The sequence below is a fragment of the Mangifera indica genome, chromosome 11, assembly GCF_011075055.1.
Source record: "Mangifera indica cultivar Alphonso chromosome 11, CATAS_Mindica_2.1, whole genome shotgun sequence".
Taxonomy (NCBI): domain Eukaryota; kingdom Viridiplantae; phylum Streptophyta; class Magnoliopsida; order Sapindales; family Anacardiaceae; genus Mangifera; species Mangifera indica.
The window spans coordinates 2,701,209-2,723,404 of record NC_058147.1 but is presented as its reverse complement, the minus strand read 5'-3'; the positions used below and the strand labels follow the sequence as shown (position 1 = coordinate 2,723,404).

General features: G+C 33.1%; 2 protein-coding genes across 2 annotated transcripts; one reads left to right on the top strand and one right to left on the bottom strand.

Moving 5' to 3' along the window:
- Positions 1 to 574: 574 nt before the first annotated feature.
- Positions 575 to 2,779, top strand: LOC123229392 (nodulation protein H-like). Its single transcript, XM_044655173.1, has 6 exons — positions 575 to 822; positions 1,178 to 1,413; positions 1,509 to 1,767; positions 1,850 to 2,029; positions 2,116 to 2,271; positions 2,355 to 2,779. The coding sequence occupies exons 1-6, from the start codon at positions 793 to 795 to the stop codon at positions 2,520 to 2,522; spliced, it is 1,029 nt and encodes a 342-aa protein (XP_044511108.1). The 5' UTR covers positions 575 to 792; the 3' UTR covers positions 2,523 to 2,779.
- On the bottom strand, positions 2,681 to 12,626 carry LOC123229391. Its single transcript, XM_044655172.1, has 16 exons — positions 12,376 to 12,626; positions 11,211 to 11,608; positions 10,880 to 11,105; positions 10,551 to 10,796; positions 10,338 to 10,447; positions 10,120 to 10,218; positions 9,917 to 10,004; positions 8,912 to 9,141; positions 7,705 to 7,889; positions 7,308 to 7,507; positions 5,149 to 5,481; positions 4,953 to 5,054; positions 4,353 to 4,650; positions 3,611 to 3,759; positions 3,249 to 3,533; positions 2,681 to 2,952 (listed from the first exon to the last, which is right to left on the bottom strand). The coding sequence occupies exons 2-16, from the start codon at positions 11,507 to 11,509 to the stop codon at positions 2,749 to 2,751; spliced, it is 3,054 nt and encodes a 1,017-aa protein (XP_044511107.1). The 5' UTR covers positions 11,510 to 11,608; positions 12,376 to 12,626; the 3' UTR covers positions 2,681 to 2,748.
- Positions 12,627 to 22,196: the final 9,570 nt, after the last annotated feature.

Below are 22,196 nucleotides of genomic sequence, written 5' to 3'. Positions count from 1 at the left end.
CGTCGTCTGGGAAGACGATTGTCTTCCCAGATGAAGACGACTCGTCTTCCCAGAGGACGACGAGTCGTCTCGTCGTCTCGTCTTCGTCTGGGAAGACGTCGTCTTCCCAGACGACGACGACGACTGGGAAGACGAAGAACTTCGTCTTCCCCGACGAAGTTCTTCGTCTTCCACAGCTTCTCCGACTCCGATTGGAAGTCCAAATGGGAGGAAAGAGTTCTCTGGAAGGTGAGGATGCTTCGGGAGGGAGAGACCATCGGCAGTGGAGCCGGAGACCGTCGGCAATGCTTCGGGAGGGTGAAACTGCGATTTTTGAAAACTTAGGCTGGGGGGGGGGAATTTTAGTTTTTAAAGTTTAGGGGGGCAAAATATATTCTATTTTAGTTTATTTTTAATATTCTAGAGAAAATGACAATTTTACCCTTGTCACCGTTAGGGTTTGGTTAAATCTAACCGGCCATGGGTGGGTGTTTGGTGTTTTCATAGTTAAAGGGTGGAAACTCGTCATTACAGCATACCTTGGGTGGGAAATAGTCGTTTGGCCAAACAGAAACTCAATTACAGGGAGGGATATTAAAAAATAAAAAAGTAGGAGAGCGTGGAAGTTCAGGCGGTATATTAATATCGTTCTTCACGAGGAAAAGCTCCATTTCTAAAAAATTAGAGCAGCGCTTTCTTCTCTCTCACTTCAGACACTAGAATATAATACAATACATCACATATTAGTAGAGGAAAGAAAAAGATAGAGGAGGCTGAAGACTAACTGTTTTCTTCTTTCAATCTTCTTCCAGGATGGCTGAAGGTGTCTGTTACTTCAACAAGGTGCGTTCAGCTTTATTCGACTTCCTTTTGACTGTAATAATGTTTGCCAATCAGTTTTAGAGACTTTCTCAGCTTCTAACGCTGAAACAAAACTCTTGGGTTCTTTTGAATTTTTTTGGCTTTCTTTTTTATTTTTCAAGTTTTAGGATTAACAGAGAACTATAGACATGGACCGCTTCCTACTCGGTAGTAGTTGCTAGCTGAAGCTTGTACAAGAATTTCAGTTTTTCTTTTAATGTGCTCATAAAATGAATGCTTTCAAAATCTTATTTTTTTTCAAGATTGCCCTTGTTTCTTCCCGTATGCATCTGCATCAATGAAATAACTTTGGGATAATGTTTGAATTGAATTACAGGATGCATTGCTTATAAAGACTCCAAAGAAATCTCCATTAGTATTCAGGGGGACGGTGCTCTTAATATTTGCTATGGTTTGTGGAATCTATATTTGCTCAATCTGCTTAAAGCAAATGAGCCACACCAAAACCAAACCATTGAACATCAAATTCATTGATCATTCATGTCAAGCCGACAACATTGAACAATCGGAAACCCCCTTTGTTCATTATCCGAATCCTGTAACTTTTAGCAGGTGCCTGGATATATCATTTTCTTGCCTAATCCTTTGTTGGTTTTAATTCATTTGTCTCGTAGAGATGAATATATTTTCTTTATTTTTATGAGTAGAGAGGAATGCGCTTGTAATCCGGTAAGGTACTTTGCCATCTTGTCAATGCAGCGATCTGGGAGTGGATGGTTTGAGACATTGCTGAACAGTCATATCAATGTAAGCTCCAATGGAGAAATATTTTCAGTTAAGGATAGGAGGATTAATGTATCTTCAATTATAATCACAATGGATAAAGTGTATAATCTTGACTGGTTCTCTAGTGCTTCAAAAAACGAGTGCTCTGCTGCTGTCGGGTTCAAATGGATGCTTAATCAGGTGGGTTGCTTTCTGAAATGGATTCCTTATGTAGTTGAATGTTATTGTTATGAAGATATAAATCATGTTCCGAATTTTGCAGGGATTGATGGAGCATCACAAGGACATAGTAGACTACTTCAATACAAAAGGGGTTTCTGTGATTTTTCTGTTGAGAAGAAATTTGGTGCGCAGAATGATCTCTGTAGCTGCAAATTCTTATGACAGAAATGCTAAGCTTCTGAATGGAACCCACAAGTCCCATGTTCATTCTCCAGTCGAGGTCTGTCTCCCTCCCACTTTTATCTCTTTATCTCTTTTTAGAACTTGTCAATTGCCATATAATGCTTTGAAAATGCAATATTGCAGGCTGAGATTCTGGCTAAATACAAGCCAACAATAAATGCCACACTTCTTTTAACCCAACTAGAGCAAATAGAGAAGACAACAACCAGAGCTGTTGAATATTTGAAGACAACTCGCCACATAGTTATTTACTACGAGGATCTTATCACCATCCCAGATGTAAGAAGTTCGAAAATTGTTTGCTTTGGGATTTCTTCGATTTAAACCAAAAACTTGAACATTTGCAAAATTTTATTTTGTAGCAACTCAAAGACGTTCAAGAATTTCTGAGATTGCCATTGCAAGAGCTTACAAGTCGACAAGTTAAGATCCACCGAAGGCCCTTATCAGAACAAGTTGAGAACTGGAATGATGTCCTTCAAACTCTTAAAGGAACATCATACGAGCAATTCCTACATTCAGATTACTAGATATAGTTATGTGGACTGCGTTCATGATTAGATAGCGATGCCGCGGAACTCAAATTCTGATGTTCATTAAGCTAAGCTTTACCCAGAAAAAACACCAATATGCCACACATGCACGGTAAAGATACTTGCTGACTTCCTAAGGAAACCATAGGCACATCTTTAAGAAAAATGTTTTTCTTTCTTTCATTGCTTTATAAATCGCGGTAAGAACAATAATGTTACAAGTTTAGCTAACTGATCCATTACTTGCTGTGAAATCAGGTTTTTCTGTTTGTTGAATGACAAACTGATCGATAATCCTAACAGTATTTATCGGGTCCTGGTGTGGGGTGGCTGCACTCCATTTGCTGGGAAATTTTCTAAGGTGGCTTAATTGCTGTTGTTTTGGCTCTCCATCCCAATCAGGATCCAGCTTCCATTCCTTTGGAACCTGCGTGTTTCATTGTGTCAATAATCTGTTTAAATACAATGAATTTGAAGTTTAGCAATGAACTGCAACATAATTAAGAGTTTTCGAAGGCAGGATTTAAACCACAAAAAGCATAAAGATTCTCAATCGAAAGCCACTGAAATAGGTAGATCCTTATATGGTGTTCAGAAATCAAAGGCAAATTGGTACATAAAAGGAAGAACTAATAGCATCTTAAATGATCCAAGAAAACATAATTGTATTCCAATAGCTCAATAGTTGCAACCAGAAGGCAATCTGAAGCTCAGATTTCTTACCTTATCAACTGCAAGAGTGTAAACTTCAAGATCTCCATCACGATTGATATGAAATCGAGTGAATGCCTTGTAATTAGCAATTCGAAGAGAAGAGAAAGCTTCATCAAAGTGTATGTTAAGCCAGTTAATGCAGATGTATAAGTAGCTTCCAAACACTAATGAGACCACAGGTGTTGAGAAGACCCAGAAAGAGAGGAAGACAGATGAATAATATATGACAGCACCTCCTCGAGAGAGTGACTCCATCCCATTCTTACAAATATTGCTCCGTGTTACGGCCATGACCTAACAATATTTATCCCGTGAATATGCTGAGACAAATGAAGAAAAATCCATGTCTGGAAAAATGAGAGATTCCTCACCTCTGGAATGTCAAATGCAGACATAAGATACTTGATACACGCTGGATAAAGCCCAAAGGTCCATTGTTCTATCCGAGCTCGAAGTCCAGTAGGATCCGGAAAGTGCTCATTTTCCACTGATTGGTACCATTGGTATAAAGTGTGGTAACCTAAAACAAAAACAATTAGTAAATAGCCTGGCTCAATAACAAAATCAGTCAATAAAATTTAGGATAGAGCATACTCGCAGGATAACAAGAACCATGAAAGAGGATGAACTTCACAACCTAGTGGCAGCAAGTGCCTCAAATATTTACAACCTTTACCATTCACAATAAAAATCAAGACTCCCACTCTTTTACAAGAGTTAAGCTTTTTTTATTATTTCTTACATTGAAGGTTAAGTACTTGAATATAAATAGATCTCCTAGTATTAGAAGCTTTATTTTCTATCATCAAGTGCAATAGTGCTTTTAATCTTTGATTAGAACATCAAATACTACATATCATTCAAAAGGAGACAACAATTTTAGGATTTCGGCAATATTAGTAAAACAAATTGGAAATACTCGACAAAAAAAACAAGAAAAATGAAATACCGTCCATTCTTAGGAGAAAGGAATTACAAGAAAAAACTCACATAAATAAAAAAATAACAGAAAAAAACTACTATATTACAGCTTCTGAATTCTCAAGAATAATAACAATACCAGAACCATCCAAAGAAATACAGAAATACACAGGCACCAACAATAAAACTCACCAGAGGTAGCTAGCAGGTTATGACGAATGCACGTCTCCACACCCAGTTCCAAGAGCAACATCAAAACTATTGCTGCAGTCAGATGTGCAGAAACGTGTAGCATTCCAATTATCACCCGCTTCTTCCGAGATGCTTTGGATGGGACAAATGAAATTGCTGCAATTAGCAGCAGCAAAGTACCTGTCAAGGACACATAAGAGTGTCCCAGCACATACACAAACGCATTCCAAACTGTGCCAAAGAAACTCCTCAAGTGACCAGAAACTGAATCATCTTGAAAGATTGGATCAAGCTTGCACTAGAAATAAAGGAAAATTTCTCAGTCATGTCTCAGCAAAACATAATATGTATATTGCTGCAAATGCAAATATGTTTGTTGACATAAGAAGCTAAAATAGTAAGGCAGTGATTCATCTCATCAAAGGTATCTCCTTAAAAAAGTGAAAGCTATTTCAACTAAAAAGAGGTTAAAAAAAGGAAAAAAAGAAAGAGCAAAAGCAGTAAAAGATAAATGAAATTCTCATCATCTCACTATCAGAGTCCAAAAATACCGAAGACAATTAGCAATAACCAGAATCATAAGAACTAAACAGAACTTACTTGTGGAAACATAGAAAAAGCCAACACAAAGTATATAATGCCACCAATGAAATCAAACTGCCAGTTCTTCTTTCGGAACTTCAAAATATTCCCCAATGCAATCTGCATCAAGTTAAAAAAAATATTTTTTTTGCATCAAAAAGGAAAAGGAAAAACACGGAGTTGAGATGCAGAAATTTAAGTTTTTGAAGTTTACCCTGTTTGAATCTTCAAAAGAAGGATAAGCAGCCTTGCTTTCATATTTAGTCCCATAAAATTTGCTAAAGTTACTGAAGGCATGGGTGGGATGCAAAAATGCCCCGCCACAACCATTCACAAGTAAATGTTGCACATGAACAGGACCATCAGATGGAACAAATGAATGACGCATATAGAGATGCAAGTCGCCAGCTAACCAAAGCTTACACCTTCCTTTCAAATAATCACATATCAAGTGCTTGACGTTATTTGCAGAAATGTCATTAAAGTACCAATCAAGAAGCCAATTTGGTTCATGTGTCATGATAATGACAGAATCATGCTCTCCAACCTAAACAGATATAAATGAATATAGAAGTTTATTATAACAGAAAAAAAAAAAAAAAAGATAAGCACATAAAGGCTACAACTGGCTCCAAAAGTATGCAAAATAAAAAAAGCTCAAACTAGATTCCTGCTAATAAATGTTGATATAGCATTAAAAATTGAAATATCTGAAACAAAAGCTTACGACCAGAAAAACAGACTTGTAAAGGTAACTAAACATAATGACTTGACAGATTACATACCCCTGACAGCAATATGGTGGCCCTTTTACATTTGGATTAATGCTTCAGTTTCGACAAAGAAAATCATAAGAATTATGTAATTTTGTAGATGAAGCTTTATTGACTCAGCATAACAAATAAAAAAAATTTGGCCATGAACAAAATGCCAATCGACCATCCATTTACAAGTAAAATGCAAAAAGTTTAAGGTTTTATCAAAAACAGAAAAAATAATGAAATAAGTAGGACCAAGTTAAGAAACACCACAATGACATCTAAGTGGATCAAAACTGAACAAATGCAATGGGCAAGGATATGCACAGAATGATTCTGCGAAAGTAAACACATCAGTACATAGAATACATGCATCTAACCACTAGATGTAGAACAACACTTAAGTTTATTAGTCTACTTCATTAACCACGCAAATTCTATGTACAAGCTTAGTAAGAATATTGAACTGAGAACAAACGTTTACATAACAGACTTCACAAGCATAATACCAAAGCATCAATTACAAGCACCATAACTAGAGAAATATAATATTAATGTGGCATATATATTGGACAGAATTCCAACTAAAGCCATACTATGCGTATACAACACAAGTATGCTTGTAGGCTTCTAATCCATTTATACATATCCGAGGAAAGAAAACATACTCTACAACAATGACAAGAATATATATCCCTCACTTTGGTGCATCAACCAACATATTTGCACAAAAATGAACTTGTCCAACATCAGTCACCATAAAACACAATATACCTAAATATTAATGATTTGGCACTATATTATAGCCTGGCCCAAAGTTTGATCCTAAGAATGTGATAGAGGCCTGATTACCAAAGTGTATTTTCGTAGGCCCAAGAAGAGAAGAGAGGAAGCTGGCCCAGAGAAGGAAGGAGGAGATGATCCAAAGAAGCTCTCAGCAGAGGATTCAAAGATTAACAGGATGGAGGGCAATCTGGGGATTAAAGAAGATGGTCTGAAACAGAATGATCCTGGCCATTCAGTTGGAACACATGGCAGCTTATAAGTGGGCAGAGGGGAGGATTCTGTTAGGGAAATTCATCATTTTATATGGCAGCAGAAAAAAGAGAAAGGGTCGGCTTTTGTTTTCTGAAATTATGTACTGATGTTTTGTTAGTGAAGCGGGAGAGGACTGGCTCTCAAATTCCAGTATTGATAGTGTTCATTTCCTTGTTAGTTTGTTTTGCTCCAAATTAAGTTGTTAAAACACCTGGTGTAATCACTTGCCGTGGTTAATGAATGAATGGGATGGACTGCACTTCTCTTATTTTATTTGATTGAGTTCATAATATACAGACTGAATGTTGGATATTGAAGTTATGAATACTGCAGATTCCAATTCTTTCCACCAATTTTGCTAGGAGAGATTCCAGCTTGAGCAGGTACGCAACAGAATGTAATCTTCTCCAAGAACTTAAAACACCAAAACAACCAAGAGACAAGGAAATCAATTTCTTTTGCTAAATAAAAGTACTAAGGATCAACTTTCTTACAGTAATATAGCAACCAACCTCCTTCACAAATGCAACATTAACTGAAGAGCACATAAAAGTGAAAAAGAGATAGACGAAGGTACCTTTTCCTTTATTAGTTCAGCAAAGAACTTGAACTGGTACACATCAATATCACAGTGAAGAGCTTGATCAAGACCAAAAAGCCACCATCTTCTAGGAAATTGCAAAGCAAAGTAACTCTTTTTCTGAGGCATAAGCCAGCCACCCAACCAGCTCTTATGGCATATATACCTCATAAAAGTATGCAGCCCATCGAACCAATCTAAAAAGGAAGGCCATTACAAAGGCATGAAATTATGAATGCAACAAACTCAAATACAATTCTAGTTTCAGGATCTACCAAATCAAGAAAACAAAATCACTAGTGAAATTATGTCAAGACAAAATAGATTTAAAGCTTTTCTGCTACAAAGAAAATAAATCTTTTAGATGAAGCTCAGGCTGAAACTTAGAACCAACCATGATTTCCAGGAATGATAAAACACTGAGGCCCTCCATATTGCTTCAGTTCTGAAACCTCACAGGGTAGCTCAGGCTTGCTTACAGCAATATGTTCCTTTTTATACCATGGCGGAGGTTGAAGAGCATATTCAAAGGGACGGAAAAGGCGCTTCTCATATGTGAATGCTGATGGATTAGGGTACCTGTTATGATCCACAAATATAAATATGTTCAAATAAGCAAAACAATCATACATAACTGTAAACTATTTGGGAGAATAATTATCAAAACAGTAGATACATCCCAATATCTGAAATATAAGCAATTGAACTCCAAATATTATAATTGACCAGAGTGCTCTAGTAAGCAAAGCCTAAATTAGAATCACAGGTGCAAATATGTAAGTACAAATATTTTGGGCCAGATACCGCAAATATCAACTGACCATTCATATCCTAAGGCCAATCTTCAGTATGTTCACTATCAAATTTGAAAACTGAGCGCCAACACTGTCTTAACTGGGTACACATAAGTTCATTTTGACCAAAAAAAGGCTAGTTGGGAATCACTCTGTATAAGGTCGATGACCAAAACCCAACAGCCCTCATCAAAAAATTTGATTAATGTTGACAGAAGAGCACCACTTCTGTGTTAAGGTAATAGATGCAAGGAAATTCAATAGTAGGAAATGGAAGTTGTACAGCAACTCTATAGATGTATATGGTGGAGGCAGCCATGATAGAACTGCAGCAGTCAGTAGTAGCAATCAAGACAATTATGAGTTCCTGCAGTGAATTAAATTGATCACTTCTATTATCAATTCCTATGGAATCAGTGTGGTTTCCCCTTTCAAATTATACTAATTCCAAATCTAAATGAGAAACTAATTTTTTTCCGAATAACACTCATCATTAATCAAGCAAGCTACTAAACCCAAAATATATAACTGAACATTAACTGTTTAGCCTTGAATAATGTCATCCTTTTCAGTATACTATCAACAGTTTGGTCCACCAAAAATCATTCACAGATTCAACTACAAAACTTCACTGTTTGTTAATTTTTACCACAACCCATATAGTTAATAATATACTTATGGCCAAAACCTACTCAGCCATTCCAAGAACTATCAAGACTGCCTTAGGTCAGTGAAAATAAGATATTAACAAATAGTGGAAGTTGATCACATATCATAAATAATATCTAGAAAATATGATCAACTTACGCAAGATCCCCTCCAATAAGTAACACGTCTGCACGCGGTAGGGTGGAAACAGAATCACCTTTAATGACCCGAATAGAAGGCTGAGCAAGTAGCCGAGCCACAGAGTATGATGAGTTTCCACCATCACCAGTATCAGCCATGAAGTCAAACCATAGGTCTTCCTTTTCATTAAAATGATCATAAAAAAAGTCTCCTTGCTGAGCACCCTCTTGAACCTTGTTCATTGCTGCCTGATGATGCAAAAGAAGGAAGTTAAATGATATTTAAAATACACAAATTTAACTCAAATTATTTTTTCATTTAACAAATATTCATAAAAAATATTTAGAATGATAGTGACTGACAGAAGAAATACGATGGACCTATCAAAGTTGATGTGAGAAGAAAGACAGGGAAGAGTGTGATTACTTCACGTGACAGCAATGCAATGATGGAGGCTCTAACCGTTTTTGGAGAGAAATATGGAAAAATTAAGGATCACATGGCAACAAAGGATTGAAGGAGAAAAAACGGAGAAATTGTAGAAAGAGAATGAAGCTTGAAGAAAAAGGGGGATATTTTTTTAAAGTTAAAAAAGGAGAGGCCACCAGCACCTTGAATCGCTGGATTATTGCCAATTTTCCTGTTGAGGTGATTCCTAAGGTAAATCTGGTTATAGAAGTAGATTTGTCTAACTGTCATTCTGCTTTATCCATAAATAAAACCAGATTATCACAGTCTAATTCTTAGTTGGTTTCCTATTAGCTTTCTGCTGCGTTCTGTGAGTAAATTTCTGCAGGTTAGGAGCTGTTGCAGTGTTGGTGATCAAAGGAGTTCAGCTTGTAGTTGCAGACTTCAAGGAGAGGTATGTATCAAAATACAATTCATCAATGAATACAGTCATTTATTATCCATATTCAGAGAAAATAAGCTGGACGAAAGTTTTCACCGGTTTAGAAGAAGGTGAAAATCACCCAAGGGCTTTCAATTTCACAAAATCTAATACACTGGGATATGGGATTATACCTGCATCATGCGCATGTCAAAGCGGCCAACAAACAGAGTTACTGAAACCAGGAGGTCAAAAACTGTTTTGAACAAATCAGCTGATGTTCTGCAAAATAAAGACACTAGTATAGCGAGGTACAAAGTTTGTTTGAGAAACGTCCTCACAGAATGAAATAAAGAAAGGAAAAGGAAAAAGGGGCAGAGAAACAATAGACATGTACCCTGAATACCATGGAACCATGTCCAAGAAATCAGGCTTCATTTGCTTCTTCTTCGTCTTTTCATATTCTTTAACTGATAAAGGGTGAGTGAGAGCCCACCTAATGAGAGTCAGATATCAAAAAAACAAGAAACAAATTAGAGTCAGAAATTCAAAAAAGGCATAACCCACAAAACAAAAAGCTTTCAAGCCTATATCATGCAAGGTATTCTTACTCACCCTGTTGACCTTTCCACTACATAGTTGGCAATGTAAAGACCAATAAATGTGGCCCATAATGAGTATATAGGAGAGATTTCATCAGAAGAACCTCCATTGTCACTACCTAACTGCAGATTTGCAAGAATGTTACAGTATAAATTATTAAGAACATGATACAATTGTTTCAAAGATAAACCTAGATGATGTAAAATCAATGGCTTCTAATCATACCTCTCCGTATAAAACCCACTTGGACAAAAGTGGATAATCACTTGCAGACCCAACTGGAGCAAACCAAGAAGAGCACACCTGGTCTTTCAACTCATTCATGCGGAGGAATTTGGCAAGCAATGTGTTCCTCTCTTCTCTTTTCCAAAAAGAAAACCAACTAGAATTTCTTCGCACAAGTGGTCTCTGTCTCAACATGGCACGATTGCCACAATGACTATAGAATACACAGCAGAATACACTAATAACCTACAGGAAAGGAGACCACAGAAACAAAGTAATCACACACATGCAAGGTATTATAAAAGATTAAATATGTCTTCAGCACTTACAGCACAATTTTGAAGAATCGTCAAGATTTCTGGCCTTTTTCCAGCCACACGAGAAACTAGACCAAGATACCAAAGGCCAAGGAATATAACATGAAAGACAAGAAGAAACAGAATAGAAGAGAGGTATATTGTCAAAAACATTGATAAATTCATCCTCAGATCTACTCCCATTGACTGAAAACTAGGAAGATGATACAGAGATGCGACTAAAATCCAAGCTATATACCTGCACAAGTAAAGTTTCCAAGCTATTAACGACAACTGTGAGTACTATGTTGACAAATATCTGAACCAAAATATAAAGAATAAGTTTCTGATTAAAAATGCGTACCACCGACTAAAATTTGAATAGCTTGGTTTAATTGTCTTCCCTATAAATGGAGATGAAAAGAAATAGAAAAAACCAAGCAAACAGGCATACATAGACCACCATTTAATATTATTATCCAATTTTTCAATGAGGGTATGCATGTTATCTGACGAGATAAAAAACAGACAACCCACAACCACAGCAATTATGGCATGGCGTGAATGCTCATGCGGATAAGGATGTGCATGAGTTAGAATCGTCCTAACACTCTCCATTCTGAAGGTATCTAATAAACCAACAGACTGTTTATCTGAACCCATTAATGTGTTTGTGCTAACACAGGTTAAGTGCACACAACTCAAGTTCTTGTAGATCAACCACACTTCTTGAGCACTAAAACAACTGTACCGGCCAGCTCCCTGATCATATATCCAATAAAAAAAAGGTCATTAAAGGAGTTGTGAATAGTTAATAGCAAGACAATTTAGGTGCAGAAAATAATAAAGAATTAATTTAATAGTCTATGAATGAAATGGTTTGAACAAATCAGTGAAAGATCATCATATCTTTTCATAATTACTGATATCCTACTTCAACATTTTTTTCAAGTAACAAAAGTCCATCATTATAGTATGAAAACTGATCATTGTTTTTCTCAGCTAATCCTACCAAAACCCTCTAATCAGACTAACTAATACATATATTAATGCTAAATGAAGTACAAAGTCATTATTCTTAAGTAAATATGGCCAACCACACAGCCATTATACCAACTCAAGTGAAAAAATATCTCTTTATGCTCATGCTAATTAGAACCCCGTATATTTCGCAGTCTATATCAGTCCAAGAACATAAAATTTTAGGTTATTTCAAAAAAGCATAAATATTTAAAAAAAAAAAAAAAACTAATCACTCGCATCACTCACTCCCCCAATCTTTTCCTCAATAACCAAACAGAGCATTAGGGTTTTCCAAAAAATTAAAAAAAGAAAACTGTATCTCTGCAAACAGCAGCAGGAACCGCTACCTATCAGTACTCATTCCTGACTCAAAACATCCAAATCAAAAGAAATATGTATATATATAAAATTTCGATAAACAATCTTTGCAAAGTTAATCGAAGTGAAAAGAATGAAATAACAGAAGCAATAAATGGAGGTTTACAAATTATAGCAATAGAAAGTACCTGGGATTTGAGAGAAAAAGGAAGCGTGCATGTGAATAGAGAGATAAAGAGAGATAAATGTTGGGTTCAGTTATCTTAAAACGAAATGGTAATGGCATCTGATCTGAGAATGTCTGGGTGGAGCACAACGATGGCATATTCTCTTCTCAGCCCATTACTTGGTTTTTGCAGAGGTTACTTCTTCTTTAATTGAATACCCACTTTTCTTTTTGACGCGGAAATTAAAATTTATAGTTGGACTGGTCTGGGCATAGCCTTCTGTGATTTAACCAAATCAAGAGTTTAATTCAATTTATTTAATTTAACGCGCAAAAATAACGAAATTGTAATATCCGTTTCTATTGCATATGAAAAGGGTATCTCATCATGAGAGGGGTAATTTTGGTATTCTAATTAAAATTGACTCTGCCCTAAACTGTTAGGTGGGGTTTATCCTAAAAATTTTCTTTCACTAAATTTGAAAATTTTATTTGTACATTTATTATTTATTTTTATTAGATTAACAATTGACATATATATATATTAATTGTTAAAAATATGTTTGTAAATGGAAAAATTAAACAAAATTTATTAACAAAAACTAGAAAAGCGAGAAATTAAAATTTTTAAAATTTAAAAATTAAAAATTTATCTTTTAAAGTTCCGTTGGAAAATGGTCATTCGGCCTTTGTTTTTTTCAGGCTTAAGAAGATGAACAGCATGGTCGGTTCGTAAGATCAAGAACAATCTCACGTTGTAATTGAAAATCACAAATAATAGAATAAGAACATAAAATGCGCGTCATATTTAGAAGACAATGACTTGTCAAAAACTGTGTCAGTCTGTTAGGCGTTAGCAAAATAGAAAGGACACAATCTTTATTTCGACCTTTTCTTTTTCTCTCTGAAAAGGAAAGAAAAACGATGGTTGGTCTGTCCGTCACTGTTTTGGTTTGGTTTTAGTAACGTGCCATATTTGAAGTTGTTATGGGGAGCTGAACCTGGTTGATTGATGTTAGGAGTATGGGCCATAGCCTTTGGGCCTCCTCTGTCAACGTGCAGTGTACGTGTGGCCTCACTATCAAACACCAATGGACCGAATTATGCCATGAGTTTTTAGTGGAAATTAATTTTGGGTAGTTTCAGACTGAATTCAATTTCTATAAATTGATACTGAAAGCTTAATAAATGTAGCCAAGGATAATGTGATCGTATTGGTGGGCGTCAAGAAATAAATGCAATCCAAGGAATTGTCTTTAGCTAATGATGTCTCCAACTTTTGATAGTTTAACTTCATTGTGCTCTTTGTAGGGACTCCAATTCTCACTCACTTGTCAATTCTGATCAGGAAATCTTCTTGAAAGACACCTTCGTAAATGGTTAGTCATAATTTTTTATACAAGAAAAAATAACTATACCCATTTAGTTTTGAATAATTAATTAGGTATTTTGTATAATGTATTATTTTATAATTAAGTATTATTTTATCTTTAATTTAAAATCATATAATCATATAATTATAAATTATGAGTACTTAATTAAATGTTTAAAACTAAATTCACATACTATTACTTAATATAAAAAGGTTGATTCATAGAATTCCTGATTGGAATGTCTACTTGTTCTTGAGTTTGGATACCTACTAGCCTAATTGCTTTTTGAGCCCAGCCCTTGTATAAATGATCCACTGTTGAGTAGGCGTTTAACATATAGCATTTCACACATTGATTGGGCCCGTGTGTGGGTGTTAATTTATGTGTATCTATTTTATGTATATAAATATATACATATTATATATATCATTATGTAATTAGATAGTTTTGAATTAAAAATAAAATAATATATAATCATATGATAATACATATAAGTGTTTATATAATTATGTACTTAAATGGATATACATATTATTGCTCTAATTTGAGTTAATGGATGGTCTCTTGCCCCACATAACTTTTAAATCCGAATAGAGATTTCTGGATTCGAACTAAATTTGAATAAAAGTTAATCTGAGTTTGGATGGAATCCAAAAGGGTTAATTTAAAATTGAATTTAGCTAGTTTAAATTGTCAAACAAAAGAAGAATAAGAATCATTAGAAACCAAAAAAATCGCCTGAAAAAAAAAAAAACCAGAAGAATCATCCTTGAGGCAAATTCTAGTGCAACAATGTTGGTGAAACAAAAGGATTCAAATCGAGTCAAACAATTACTCGAGTTCAAGTTAGCTAAAATTAGATTTAAACCTACATACTTTATAATTTCAAACCCACACCTTATCAATGATAATTCACCCACCACACAAGATGATCCGAACACGAAGTGGCCACTCATCTATCTTTCTAGAGATGTCATAGTTATACAAGTTTTCTTTGCACCACCGTAGTTGTAATTATCAATCAACCAGTTATTGATGGTGCTGGTCACTAGTCTCAACTGTGCTTAGTGAGTTAGAGGAACTTCCCCAACTCCAGGAGCCAATACCAAGTCCAGCCACCATTCCCTAGTTCCAACATCCTTCTTATCTTTGACAATATCAACGTCTGAAATCACTAGTGGAAGCAAGTTGGGGCACACAACTTGGAATACTTTGTACACCGCAACTTGGATGTGCAGTATTTATTTGTAAAATTTACACACATATATTAATCAGAATCGTACTATTTTTTTTTAATTTCCTTGTACAGAGCTGTACTATTATGGGGTTCGAGTGGGGTTTGAAAGTTTGTAGACCTTTCTTTACCTGGTAAAAGTTTTGAAAAAATAGTGCGCACTGGGTCAAGGTCACTAGCACTTCTAGTAATGCAGCAATATATCTAGTATTACTGTTCAACAAATCTTCATTTTTTATATACTAAAGTTGGTTTAATGATGGTATAATAATGACTATAATTTACACTAATCTGTTATTTTGTATTCATATTCCTTTGGATTCTAGTCGATTAATTAAATTACACCACCATTATGCTAATGAAAGTGCTCTAACCATATATGCTGACTTTCTGGGCTTCTTCATCAGCTACTTGCCTTCTGCTCTTCTGTTGAGACTTCATTTTTCTTCCTGGCCAACTTAAGTGCTCAACAGAATTACGCACTGTTTTTGCAATTTGAACTTCTGAAGTTCATATATGGAAGGAGATTTTTCAATCAGAAAGAGCCCACAAGATCGTCCCTTGATTCTTATCATAATAACTAGCAGATTTCCCAGCAAAAATAATTTTCAATAGTCACTCAACTAAAAATGGTTAATTAAGCACTAAAATAGTAATATGGCTGCTAATAATAATAATAATATTATGTAGTTATTTTACAAGTCAAAGAGAATATGCATGATCCTTTTGAAAACAAGATGTGACAGCTGCACAGAATCATAATGATCAAAGGCTTGAAAGTTACTTGTAAATTCATGGAATACTGCCCATTTTCAATTCTCACAAAGAATTACAAAGTTGCCATATCAAACTTCTCATCTTCCCGTCCAAATACCACAAAGGCAAAGATAAATGTACACGGAAGGTATTTCTCATATCTACGTATGTTTTGCCTCATAAATACGTATATGCTACTAAATAAAATATATGTTGACCTTTTCTGATCTATTTCAATGGAATTTTAATTTTATCTAAATTTGATATAATATAATTTTAATTTATTATATATTATTTTTTTATCCAATAAGATTATAATTAGATTTTAAATTAAAATGTAACACTATATATTATATAATATTAATTGAGTTTATAACTCAATTCACAATTCTATATGATATCAAAATAGTAAAATCTTCTTATATTCATCAATTTTAAAAATTGCCTTTGGCCCTTTGCACAAGATTACTTTTCTTTTTTTCAGTTTTAAAAATTGATCTTTTGCCCCCCGCCCTAAGGTTTCATCTTTATTCTCGTATCAATTACTCCCCACACTTTTAGAAGTTGCAGGTTCACCCCTACTACACTTTAACCAATTAACAGCTTCCCCACAATTGCTCTGCTATAATCATGTATCTTTGTCTCTTACACGATTAAGTTTATACTCTCGTCTCTCACACAATTGAGCATATACTCTCGTCTCTCACATAATTGAATGTTTGCTCTTGTCTCGCACACAATTGAACCCCTACTTTCGTCTCTTTTTTGTCAGTAGTTTTTTCTCTTATACCGGTGATTCTTTATCCATTGTTGCCACTGTCATTACCTCTGTTTCTGAGAACTCCTCTCCTAGTTTTCTTGCATTGATGTCATCTCTTACTATTACCATTACACCATTGACTTCTCAATATTTGTTTGCAATTGCAACTTTAATAACTCCCGCTACAACTGCAGAGGAGAGTTAAATAAAACATATTTTGATGTCATATGATTTGATTTAATTTAATATGATTTTGATTCAATTTAATTCTGATTTAATCTAATTCGATTTTAATTTAATATGATTCTAATTTGTTGTATATTATTTTTCTTATTTCATAAAATCATAAGTCTATTTTAAATTATATTGTAAAACTATATAATTTATAACATTTTTCAATAATATCGATTGAGTTCACAGCTCAATTTACAAGTCTACATATTAACTCTACCTCTATCATCAAGGCAATGAGATTCAAAAAGCTTACAAAAGCTAACAAGATTGTATTGTGCTAGTCTTCTTTAGTTGATCTGTGATTAGGATCTCCATGTTTTGAGTTTCTTACTGGACCTTTAAGGTTCATTTTGAGTCAACACTCTCAGCCTCAATGGCATTGCATGATACGAAACTTTGAAAGAGATCCATCTTCCAAGTAAGTGTAGATTCATGAATTACATATATAATGTGCGTGAACAGTGATCAGCTTCAGCCTTCCAAACAATTTTTCGGGCTGATGATCAACCTTCGAGGACCGATCATTAAGTCAAATTAATGTTTGTGTTAATCTGCACCAGAGAAGTCTCATTCAACGGATGCGTGTAAGTTTATATCAATATTGCTAAATTAGGAGAGATAAATAGACAGAATAGTTGCATGGGGGCATGCAAAATTAATAAATAAAGGCACTAGATACCCTCACGCCGTAAAAGAATATTCTACTGGTCTGGCACATGAGTCACTCACAGAGAATATAAGAGGAAACATAATCATTGTAAACCCTATTTGCATTTTCAGTGCATTTAAATTTAAAATAATATTTCTCGGAAATTCTACCATCAATGGCTATGAAAACTCTATAAATAGCTAAGGTGGCAATGAGTCCAGCCACACCCACCCGTCTCTCCTTTCCTTGCTTGCTCATTCTCATTAGCTTCAATTTCATTACAATATTATGGCAGCAAACTTTAGCATGATTTTCACCAATACCCTTCTCCTTGCATTGATCATTTGTTCAAATGGAATCATGTTCATCGAGGGGAGGGCGTTTTTAAAGAAAATAGAGGGAAATGTCAAGAAACCCGCTGTGATTGACGGTATTATTATCAACTCAGGCCGCTACATTTTAGAAATTGAAGCAGAAGCAAGCAGCTCAACGGGTGAAAGTCCTACTCCCTTGACGGCAGCAGTCAACCGTATTTCAGCGGAAAGGACGGACGACTACCGTCCCACGGATCCAGGCCACAGTCCTGGTGCTGGTCACTCTCACGGGCCCGGCGCCGATGGTCCAAACTAAATTAGAGACGTATACATGTATAATTAATTCTTAATTATGGCTTGATTTTCATCATCAAATAATTAATGTAAATGTAAGATAACTTGGATTTGCTTTCAATGTCATAGACTACGAACTGTAGTGGAGTGTCTGCCGTCCCTTTCCATGTATTTGTGAAGCATGTCATGTCATTAATAAAGACACAGCTTGATTTGTGTTTATATGGAATTCAATGCTCAGAACTCCAAGTTCTCTTCTTTCAATTCTACTCCGGGTCTGTGTTAAATTTATTAAAATTGCTTCACAGCTTATGGAAAAATCCAAAATTAATTAAATATATGATCATGTAAGTTTTATTTTATATAAACAAACCATCATATCATAATCTACGTAGGTTAAAATACCAAATCAAAACTTTAAAATAATAGAAATATTTAGAATATCATATATCTAGAACTCGTTATAAAACTATTGAAATTATCTATATTAGAGTGACTAGTTTTCTGCTCATAAAACATCTCGTGAATAACAATTTTTAATCGATAAAACTATATTACATGAGTTTTAAAGACAAATCTAACCGATATATAATAAAATATTAGATTTTCATCAAATATCCAATAAGCCTTAAGTCTATACTATTCCTGTGTACCCAAATCACCTATATATATATATTGAGTTTATCTTTATTAATTATTTAAACTTAAACTATCATTTAACTATTTAATTATTTTATTTTATTTAAACTAAAATTATAACTAATATTACACCATTCAAGAAATTTTTGACATAATAGTCTGTGAAACAATTGATTCAGGATTTTATAATTATAATAATACAAATAACGTACACCTTGAAAGCAAAATTCCATGACAGTGAGTATTTTATATTTCAATGAAATTATGTATATTTATTTTAAGAATATAAATGTATATATAATTATATGTATCATTATATAATTAAATAATTTTATATTAAAAATAAAATAATATATATAAATATATTTATTTAAACATTTAAAATATATATATATATATATATATATATATATATATAATATTACTTTTAATATTTATGGATGAAACTCATAATAAAATGGACTTTAGTCACCATATACAGAGCCCACCATTAATAAGTAAATAAACAAACAAATAAAAGACAATGACTAAAAAAAAAAAAAGAACTGATGAGCAGATTCCGACAATTGGAATCAAAAGGACTATTAATAGAAGTGTGCCATTATCATCCAAAGTGCTCCTGCCGAAAAAAAAGCAACATAGGAATAAACAAAATCAAGCCATTAAGAAATGGTTGGAGAGAAGATATACTTGAGGCTTCCATGACCACAATCTAGAGCTTGTGCACGGGGGCACCTTCAATTGTCGAACAACATCAAGTTTAATGTTATTTTTAAAGGCAGGTTAAGCTTCAAACCGAATTATTTTATGATTAGGGAAGTCAAACCGTACATTATACAGCGAATCAGTTAAATCTTAGTAGTTTTATTCTATGAGTGATGATGATGATAAGTAAAACAATATACGATAATACATATATATTATTTATGCACATTTAAGAATGTCGACCACTTCATGCATTATTTAAGTTCTCCACCATCCTTCTTTACGGGAATTTATCATCATGTCTACACAATCATATATCATATGTTCAATGATTATATATGTATGTATAAGCATTTTTAATGATAAGTATATCTTATTAATGGAAAAAGGATATATATAGTTACATCGTTTCTAAAAGCATATCATAAAAATCTAATACGTGTAACATTCATTTGCTAAAAAGTATATACATTTATAGTATTCTTAAGGGGGTGTTTGTAAAATGTGTAAAAAAATTATTTTAATAATTTATTTTTAATTACTAATATTACTTTGTTTGATTGTAAAATAATAAAAAATTTTAACAGTCTTTTATTGTCAATAATAATATAATAAATAATTTAAGAGGTAATACGATTACAATAAAACTATATATACTATTTTTAGTATACAAATATGTACACACTAATATATGTCATCATATGATTAAATGATAACATATATAAATATGTATATATTTGTGTAGTTAAAATAGGTATACACAATATTACTCATATAATTATTTTCTTTATCTTAAACATTAAAAAATTAATAAAATAATTTTGATTTTATTATAATTAATTCTTATTTATTAATCTTTTAATTTTAATAATAAAATATTCGCTTCCTAAATTAATAACAGCGTGCCATTGAATTCTGTTTTGTAACATGGTGGGAAAATGACATTTCATTTGAAAAGCCTCTAAACTAAGCTAAATGTGTGACATCTATTATAAGGTAATTCCTAGCTCCTTAGAAGTTTACTCAGGACTTTATCTTTGAATACACTCAAATAACAAAGCAAACAATTAGTTAAACCAACCACCTAAAGTTATTCAGTTAAATATAAGGATATCCAATATTTTTTATAAATATTCTCTTATTTATCATTAATATTAATAAATATAAAAATATTTTCACATTTTTTACCAAAATGTTTCAGATATTTACAATTTAGGAAACAAGGATATAGAAACACTAAAACGATATTTTTAAAAAAATACAAAAAAGAGAAAACTAGGGGTAAATGATGAATGCAAAAAATATAAAGGTTTATTTGAAATATTAATTTTTAATATATATTTATTAATAAAATAATTCAAACCAATATTACATTTTACCATATAAAGTTATAGCAAACAAATATGTCAGTATAAGAGTTATTAAAAGATAAAAAACAAGTTGCTAGAATTCTTTATGATGCCTTCAAGCGCTTATTTTAATTACTGTCTTAGCCTCGTCATCTCAAGAAGGTTCCACAGCAAGCCTGTCGTCAAGATAATAAAAAAAATATCAAAAAGGAGATCACAAAATAAATACAACATTTATATGATTATATACTTTTTTTCAATGTTTTTAAAACCAAAGTGTTGATCGAATTGGTTATTTCACTAGTTTATAATTCGATCGAATCAATTAAAAAATCGATTGGTTTAGTTTATTATCAAATTATAATGAATATATTTTGTTTAAAAATTTGTAAAAAATAAAATTAATCAAGATACTCATACCTATAATGAGTAGAATATATCATTTTTAAGAGATAACAATTATTTATTTGATTTTAATGAAACAAATAAAATAAAGAAAGTCTCAATCTCATAATACAAAAAAAAAAATTCTATAAATTATTGTTTATAAAAGATATTTTAATAGATATAAGATATTTTTTTCTTTTTTCTTTTATTTTTTCTTACAAATCTTTAAAATTCATTCAATATAATTAAAAATAATCAAATTATTCAAAAATAATTAAAATTTAAAAGAATTCAAAATTTTTGTTAAACCTAGTTAAACTCAAATTTTGATCTATTCAACTAATCAAAATAAAAAATCATATTTTTGTATTAATCGGATCATAATAAAGTTTACCTTAACTTTAAAAGTTGCACTAGAAAATTTATACTAACAACTCGGTTGTTTTAATTCAAAATCACTGACATCCAACAATAAATTAAATGTCAGATTTTAAATGCATATGCCCAAGTCTTCTTCAAAACGCATACCAATGCCTCTACATTTAGTTCTCCTTCTTCTCCTATCAGCAGCTTCATTATCAGTTGTAATTCAAAACAAATAGCAATTAGTGAAGTAATATGACATTAGTTTGTCGTTTGTAGTTTTATTCTATTCATAAACAAAGTAGCCTTGTGGCGAATGATTCTGACGTTGCTGGTTCTCGACAATGTAAACTATATGTCATTTTTAATTTCACAGAAAGCTTGACCTGTCGTTTTTAAGAAAACGACATTTTGTATTTAGAAATCTGGACGGCAACACAGGGTATAGGCGGCGTCCCCGTAATGGGTGCCAGTTCCTTGTACCAGATGCTACTGCCTAATCAGTGGCACGAAATAGGAAATCAGAATTTGAAACGTTACTTCTATCTTGAGAATAAAATAATTATACTTCTAAATCAAGTAAGATCAAATATTCTTGTGAATTACACTTATTACACAGCTGAATTTATATGAAACTGATCAAACTAAACAAATAACTGTTTCGGTGTTGGGACCTTATTAAAGTAAGTTGGTGTTGTAATGGGCCGAAACATTTCTCATGGAGTGGGCTTTTTTTGGGCCAAAGAGACAACAAGTGAATGTACTTTGAAGTATACAAGGTGCAAT

Coding starts and splice junctions, on each gene's coding strand:
- LOC123229391 (XM_044655172.1), bottom strand. CDS start 11,509: ATGGGTTCAGATAAACAGTCTGTTGGTTTATTAGATACCTTCAGAATG. Junction 10,797..10,879: donor CGATTCTTCAAAATTGTGCT/GTAAGTGCTGAA, acceptor CCTTTCCTGTAG/GTTATTAGTGTATTCTGCTG. Junction 10,005..10,119: donor ATGGTTCCATGGTATTCAGG/GTACATGTCTAT, acceptor TTTATTTTGCAG/AACATCAGCTGATTTGTTCA.
- LOC123229392 (XM_044655173.1), top strand. CDS start 793: ATGGCTGAAGGTGTCTGTTACTTCAACAAG. Junction 1,414..1,508: donor AATCCTGTAACTTTTAGCAG/GTGCCTGGATAT, acceptor TTTTATGAGTAG/AGAGGAATGCGCTTGTAATC. Junction 2,030..2,115: donor ATGTTCATTCTCCAGTCGAG/GTCTGTCTCCCT, acceptor GCAATATTGCAG/GCTGAGATTCTGGCTAAATA.